This window comes from Megascapheus bottae, chromosome 1, assembly GCF_031878675.1.
Source record: "Megascapheus bottae isolate mThoBot1 chromosome 1, mThoBot2.hap1, whole genome shotgun sequence".
NCBI lineage: Eukaryota > Metazoa > Chordata > Mammalia > Rodentia > Geomyidae > Megascapheus > Megascapheus bottae.
In genome coordinates, this window is record NC_143509.1 from 6,939,365 (window position 1) to 6,946,997 (window position 7,633).

At 41.7% G+C, this 7,633-nt stretch overlaps 1 protein-coding gene across 1 annotated transcript; it reads left to right on the plus strand.

Moving 5' to 3' along the window:
* Window positions 1–7,054, plus strand: LOC150068210 (olfactory receptor 7E24-like). The gene is made up of 4 exons (XM_090351633.1): window positions 1–104; window positions 2,569–3,026; window positions 3,219–3,524; window positions 6,966–7,054. Exons 1-4 carry the CDS (start codon window positions 1–3, stop codon window positions 7,052–7,054), a joined length of 957 nt encoding a protein of 318 aa, XP_090207759.1.
* Window positions 7,055–7,633: the final 579 nt, after the last annotated feature.

Below are 7,633 nucleotides of genomic sequence, written 5' to 3' on the forward strand. Positions count from 1 at the left end.
ATGGTGATGATGATGATGGTCATGGTGATGTTGATAATGATGAGGAGGATGAGGAAGAGGAGGAGGAGATATATGGTGATGATGCTTCTACTGCTGCTGCTTCTGTTGGTGACAAGAACATCACACAACAATGATCCAAGGTTGATATGTTACCCTGTGCTCACTTCTGAGCCCAGTTTTATGTCATTTTTTCTCATTTCATATGCTAAAACTTGCTCCGTGTGTGTGTGTGTGTGTGTGTGTGTGTGTGTGTGTGTTTGTGGGTGTGTGTGTGTACATGCCTGCGCTGGTTTCAGATCTTTTACCCATGGCCTGGAAGATGTCCTTAAGGTGTTTTGATCGAAGTTGGCCCTTTACCACCCAAGCCATAGCTCATACCATTTCCAGGTTTTTCTGTGGTTCCCTGGAGGTAAAAGTCTTATGGACAGTCTTGCTCAGGTGACTGGGAACTGCCATCCTCAGATCTCACAATTGCAGGCAGGAGCCACTGGAAACCGGAAGGGATATATATATATATATATATATATATATATATATATATATATATATCCACACACACACACATACATATATATTTTAAATAGCTGTTTTTGCTTTCTGATGTTCATTTTTATTAATCTGTAGTTTAGGTGATCCAGGAGTTGACACCCTCAGAATCCTCTCCTACCCCTCACACTTTGCTCACTTTTTGTATAGATGCACTGACATGTTGATCATTGCATGTTGATAAGTGACATCTAACAGCCATGTCTGAGAGAACACAGTGCTCTTTGTCTCTGAGCCTGACTTACTCTCCTCAATAGCACATTTCCAGGTCCACCCATTTCCCTGCAAATGCCATAATACCAGAATAGGCAAGTCCAGGGGGACCAGAAAGTAGATTTGTGTCTGCCTGGGGTTGCAGTGAAATAAGGAGTGACTGTTCAGGGGTCTGGATTTCTTCTCAGAATGGTAAAATTTGACTATGTTCATAGCTGCCTCATTGTGAATGCATTATAAGTGATGGAACTGTATCCTTTAGATGATTCTTGTGAGAATGATCTTCAATGAATCTGTTCTTGACTCAAGACATGAGTAAGCTTTAGTATCATATCAACATGCTCTAACTCACATTTCTGTTCTGTTTTTGGATTTCTTAAAAAAATTAATTTAGGTAAGTACATTAATAGCCCTTCCCCCTTTTCAATTTCATTTCATTGCCAGGGTAATGTACAGAGGAGTTACAGTTACATATGTAATCTAGTGAGTACATTTCTTGTTGGACATTGTTAAGCCCACCCATGTTTTTCTCCCACTTTCCTTCTCTCCACATCCCCAGTTGTAGAGTGCATTTTCAACACATGGTCTTGTGTGTGTTACTGTTACATGGGTTTATCCTTTGTCCTTTGTCTCACCATTTTGTTGTTTCGCTTCCCTTTCCTAATTCAAGTACATATATATATTTATACAATTCACCAGGTACCAAAATCAGATTCAGTGACAAGAGGGGAAAAATCATAATGGGGGGAGGCATTAGAAATAAGAAATATCTTCACATGCTATATTAAAATCATGAAGAAAACCCTCTTGTTTCCATATCCTGGAGTTCATTGACCATAGCATCATCCTATATGGTCATATGCACATAGATTTGAGCTATTGTGATCCTCTGCTTGGAAAATCCTAGACATGTACTAATTATCACAAATGAGGGAAACCATGCAGCCTACGGTTCTTTGGGTCTGTCTCGCTTCACTTAATATGATTATTCCAGGCCTTTCCATTTCCTTAAGAATGGGTTGATGCCATTCTTTCTCATGGTTCATAGAATTCGGTTATGTATATGAAGCACATTTTCTTGATCTGTTCATTGATTGAGGGGCTTCTCGGTTGGTTCCATATCTTAGCTATGGTAACTAATGCTGAGTGACCGTGGCTGTGGTGGTAGATTTCCTGGGGCCTTGTTTATGGACATTTGGGTAGATGCCCACAAGTGGGATTGCTGGGTCACAGGGAAGCTGTATGTTTAACCCTTTGAGGACTCTCCATACTGCTCTCTACAGTGGCTCAACACATTTACACTCCAACCAACAGGGTAATAGTATTCCCTTCTGGACCCATACGTGCCAGCAACTGTTGTTATTACATGTCTTGATCATGGCCATTCTAACTGGAATGAGGTGGTATCTCAAAGTTGTTTTGATTTGCATTTCTTTTATAGCCAGAGATGGAGAGCATCTCTTCATGTGTTTACTGGCTGTTCTTATTTCTTCTTCAGATAAGTCTCTCTAGAGCTCAACAAATTAAACCTCCCCAAAGTAAACCGTCCAAGAAACAACAACCCCATTTAAAAATTGTTCTGTGATTTCTAACAATGCTGTCCACCAGTAGGACAGGAGGATAGGCAAACTTCTGGGTCAGAAGAGGCTAGAAGTGGGGGATTGCCATAACAGAGAAAGATTTCTAAGTACACTGAACCTCAAGTATGTTATACATTTAAACTTATAAATATTTGGATAACAGGAATGTACAGTTGAGAATTACTGGACACATATTTTGTTTTTCTAATGACATTTCTTCTTTAAGCAGCTGTTCGAGTGATCTCGAAACAGAAAATCTAAACACAGTCTCTGAGTTCTATCTCCTGGACCTCTCAGATGACCCTGAACTACATCCAGTCCTCTTTGGGATCTTCCTGTTCATGTATTTGACCACCGTGCTGGGAAATATGTTCATCATCCTGGCCCTCAGCTCTGACCCTCATCTCCAGACCCCCATGTACTTCTTCCTCTGTAAACTCTCCTTGGCTGACATGTGGTTCACATCTACCACGGTACCCAAGATGCTAGTGAACATCCAGAATCACAGCACAGCCATCTCCTATGGGGTCTGCCTCTCCCAGATGTCTTTCTTCCTCTTTTTTGACTGCATGCATGACATGCTTCTGACTGTCATGGCGTATGACCGCTTTGTGGCCATCTGTCGCCCACTGCAGTACCCGGTCCTCTTGAACACTGTTTGCTTTCTCATCTTAGTACTGGTGTCTGGTTTGTTTAGTTTTCTGGATTCCCAGTCACACAATATATTGATCTTACAATTCACTTGCTTTAAAAGTGTGGAAATCCCAAATTACTTCTGTGATGCTTCTCAAATATTTAAACTGTCCTGTTCTGGTTCCCTTATAAATAACTTGTTCATATATGTAAGTACTGTCATCTTTGGGCTATTTCCTCTTTCAGGGATCCTTTACTCTTACTACAAAATTATCTCTTCCATCCTCAGGATCCCCACAGAAAGTGGGAGGCACAAAGCGTTCTCCACGTGTGGGGCTCACCTGTCGGTGGTTTGCTTTTTCTGTGGCACCTTGCTTGGTTCGTACTGTGGTTCCACTGTGTTCCACGGCTCCAAGAAGCTTGTGGTGGCCTCGGTGATGTACACAGTGGTCTCCCCCATGCTGAACCCATTCATCTATAGCCCGAGGAACAGGGACATTAGCAGGACCCTGACGAGGCTGGGCAGCAGGATCCTCGGAACTCAGGACTTGGGTAGGACACTTAACTAAATGGAAGAATTAGGCAGCTCTCTGCTTCTTCTTCCATGTGGAAAATGTGAAGAGTAATTGGCTAATTAATTCCCCATCTTGTTCCCTCTTTGCACAGTAGTTAAGAGCCTTAGGATTCTGGAGACTGAGTAGTTATAGACAGATGCAAAGTTTCAGTTCTGGAGAACAAAAGGTTTTTCTGCAGAGGAGTAGTGCCTGTGAGGTTCTCAATGCAATTGATGTAAATAGAATGTGCACAGAACAAAATTACAATGGTATTTTAGACTCTAAGAATTTCCTGGAAGAAATGGAAAGACTTAGAAAAAATCATATTAAGTGAAGTAAGCCAGACAGAAAGGAACATAGGCTCAATGGTTTCCCTCATTTGTCATAATCAGTAGAAACCTTGGGCTCTCCCAGCAGAGACCTACAATAGAACAAAACCTAGATACATAAGGCCATATAGAATGACACTAAATGAAAGACCTCCAGGATATAGAGACAAAAGCCATATAATGAGTGATTGTTGTCCTTCATGTACTATGTTATCTTTCATCTTTTTGCTGTCCTTGGTTATCTCATATTCTTACAGGATTTCACCTGGTTATCTGATGTATTGTACATATGCATATTTGGTTATTTGAAGTCGTATAGGGAGGGGAAGAAAACAAGATGAGGGGTGGGGTGGTGGGAGGGAAATGAGGACCAAGACATGAGAAAGGGTATCAATATTTGTGAAGTAATACACCTTCTTTCTGGTGCATGTGATGCAACCCTTCTATTAATTACAATAAAAATATATGAAAAAAATAATTTTCCTGGCAGGAGCAATGATAGAAAAGGGATGAATAGAATGAAATTCATTTGACCTTTGAGTTGCTTCTGGGATATAGGAAAACTCAAAACAAATTCTTCTGTGGAACTTTTCTAATTTGTTCTTTTTCAAGCGCAAGCTTATATTCTGAGAGACTGGGTACTTTTGAGGTCTGCGTTGTAATTTCAAGGCTCTTTACAGTAGCTAATAGGCCTGGTCTGCATCCACCTTCATTTTGAACGACTGCAGTTCTGATGGGCTCACAGCTGAGTATCTCATGCCTGTGGTTTTTGCGTCCTGAAGCTGGACACTGGCTGCCCTCACAGGAACCCTAGAGTTGAGCCTGGAGCTTTCATCCACCCCTAGTGCGCAGGGAGGTTTGGAGTAAATATTCCCTTGTCATGATCTGGATGAGTAGATGAAGTCATGTGCACTCAAGGTCATTTTTCATCAACAAGAAAACCATTGGCAAGAGAATATGAATAACTTTAACTCTGAAGGTCGGGAATATCTTTTGTGTGTTATGGAGGTTGAACTCTGCCGGTGTGTATGGGCCTTGTCTAGGCCTGTGGGTGAGCTGGACATGGCTGTACATCTGAGCTGAGGTGGTGGTGAGATGTTGCCTTACTGCTGGACCTACTGAACCTAGTTCGCACTGGTTGAAAGAGACTTGTGAAGTGTCTGTTGTGTTAACTGAAACATGTTGGCACCACTAGTGAGTATTTTATGTTCTGTGTACAAAATGAACCCACATTGAAGCTGAATCCACTGTAAACTGGACCAGAACTGAATCAGGATAGGTAAATGCTGCCTTTGAGTGACTTGAGACTAACTGCAGAAGGTTGCGTCTGGTCAGGTAGAAAGTGGGCTGAGTAGGGGGAGGAATTTCCTTCTGAGCTGGTTTACACTGCGTATCTGGATCTTTTTCTGGGTCTGTGTTGGATGTTCTGCAGAATGAAGTAGGGGAAATGGGAATGGCTGAAACAACCACTATCCAGCACTGTAGGGGACAGGAAGGAGAAGCTGGCTCAGCGGGTCTATGCTGCTGACTGCAGAGCTGGTGCTGTGATGAGCTGAGTGGGATGATGGACAGTGTCTAGAACCCCCACCCCCGCTAGGTTGAACCCTCTAGGTGAAAACAGTGTGGTGAGGACACAGGTGGTCCCTGTAGATGTGTTAGGCCCCCATATGTGGTGCCATTGGCCGTGGAAGTGCTCCTCTGTGTGTTCCTCCTCTTCTCTCTGCCTTCCTCCCAGTGCTTTCACGGACAGAAATTGCTGTTTTCTCCAGCAGCCTGGTGGTGAACCACCTGGCTCCAGTGTGTCTCTACCACCTCACAGGCTGAATACCACACTGTGTCCCCTGCCTTTCTATCAATCATCTATCCCAGTGATGTAGTTAAAATGTTTATAACTCTTTTATTTACCACATATATTTAATTTTTTAAAATTGGTGTCACTATTTATTTGTGAATTTAGTTCTTGGACTCTGGTCCTGGTGCTTAACAAAGTGTATTGTACTATCCAAATCTAAGAAATACTTTTTATCTACCAATACAGAATTGAATTCTTACAATATATCCCGCGAAATTCATATCACAGTGAATATCTGGTTAGGCCACAATGTACACACACACACACACACACACACACACACACACACACACAATCATTCTCTCTCCCTCTCTCTTTCTCTCTCTCTCTCTGTCTTTGTGTCTCTGACTCAAATATTGTACTGTATACTCAGTGGGCCTCTGGTGAGGGGACAGTAATTAAATGTGCTCAAAACACAGGAAAGGATAGATGACCTTTGGCTCAAGTTAGCAATCCTAGCTCCTTTGGAAATGGCAATCTGTAGTTCATGGTTCCAGCGAGTCTGCTGGAGAATTGCAGGGGCCTGTTTTCCCTAATGAAGTAAGCTCCTCAAAATGCATACCCCCTTCAAAAAATGAGGAAATGAGAGTTTTGACTCAGTAGTAAAGCACCATCCTTAAGCAAGGAAACCTCAACAACTAATTTTCTACTGTGAAGATTTAGTTACTCAGTTCGTTGGTACTGAAGACCCACCACTCAATCATGTATTTTTTTTTGGTTGGTCTGCAATATAAAACTGACCTAAGTGCCAGTGAAATACTAGACTGATGTTATACCCTCAGTCTAAGGCTATAATTTACTGGAAGAGAAAAGCCACTATTATAAATTTCTAATAGTTAGTCTATGAAGGTGAAATATACATTGTTGGAGTGAAATAACTTTTTGTCATGAACTGTCAACAACAGTAAAACTATCAACTAAGAATATACTGGAGACGCACTCAAACAAACTTCAGACTCTTATCCTAGCTCCTCGGGAGGCTGAGAGTTGAGGATCAAGGTTAAAAGCCAGCTGGGGCACAAAAGGTCCTCAGACTCTTATCTCCAATTAACCTCTAGAAAATGGAAGGGGCCTTGGCTCAAGGGAAGTGTGGTAGACTTGAGCTGAAGAGCTCAGGGACAGAACCCAGGCCCAGGGGTAGGGTGGTAGCCTTGAGCCTAAGAGCTCAGAGACAGTGCCCAGGCTAAGTTCAAACCCCATGACCCTGAAAACACTAAATAAGTAAAGTTCACACTCTTTTACGTTTATATTGTTACAGAATCTGCCTTGCCACCACAGTATGCCATCTTCCTGTGTTATGGAAATAAGCCTGTCAGGAACAGACCAGTAGTATGCCTTCAGAGATAGGCCTACGTAACTTCTCCTGTGGCATAATGTAACGTATCAGCCCAATGCATACAAAGCAGTGGTTTGGGCCTCATAAAACCATAACTTGCTTCCTTGTGCATGGCTAATCACAAGTCCAGGATTTGGGGAAGCTTAATATCAGAGCCAAGCCAAACCACTTCTTTTGAATATATGTCAATGATATAGGTGTACTTTTACTTGCTTCTTGTGTCACTTGCATTTTCCTCTTCTATTTTCAGGATTTTCTATCTGTCCTGTAAATGTCATTAAGTTAGTCTGGCTAGAAAAAAAGTTTGAAACCCATTTTAATTATTCAGCAAAAAGGCAGGCTGGAGATGTAGTTCAAATGAGCAAACAAACGAAGCAAATAGGATACAAACAGGAGATCCTGAATTTAAGCCCTGCTATTGGAGAGAAAAACCCACTGGTGTTACCACTATTTTTATGTCAATACATGAAATTGTAATTGTGCATATATTTATACTTAGAATAGCTCATATATTATAATCAGAAAAGTACTACCTCTCCATATTCATAACTAGAAACCTATACAAATAGTATCTGGGCAAATGTGTGAAT

Coding starts and splice junctions, on each gene's coding strand:
- LOC150068210 (XM_090351633.1), top strand. CDS start 1: ATGGTGATGATGATGATGGTCATGGTGATGTTGATAATGATGAGGAGG. Junction 105..2,568: donor CTTCTACTGCTGCTGCTTCT/GTTGGTGACAAG, acceptor TTCTTTAAGCAG/CTGTTCGAGTGATCTCGAAA. Junction 3,525..6,965: donor CCTCGGAACTCAGGACTTGG/GTAGGACACTTA, acceptor ATATTGTTACAG/AATCTGCCTTGCCACCACAG.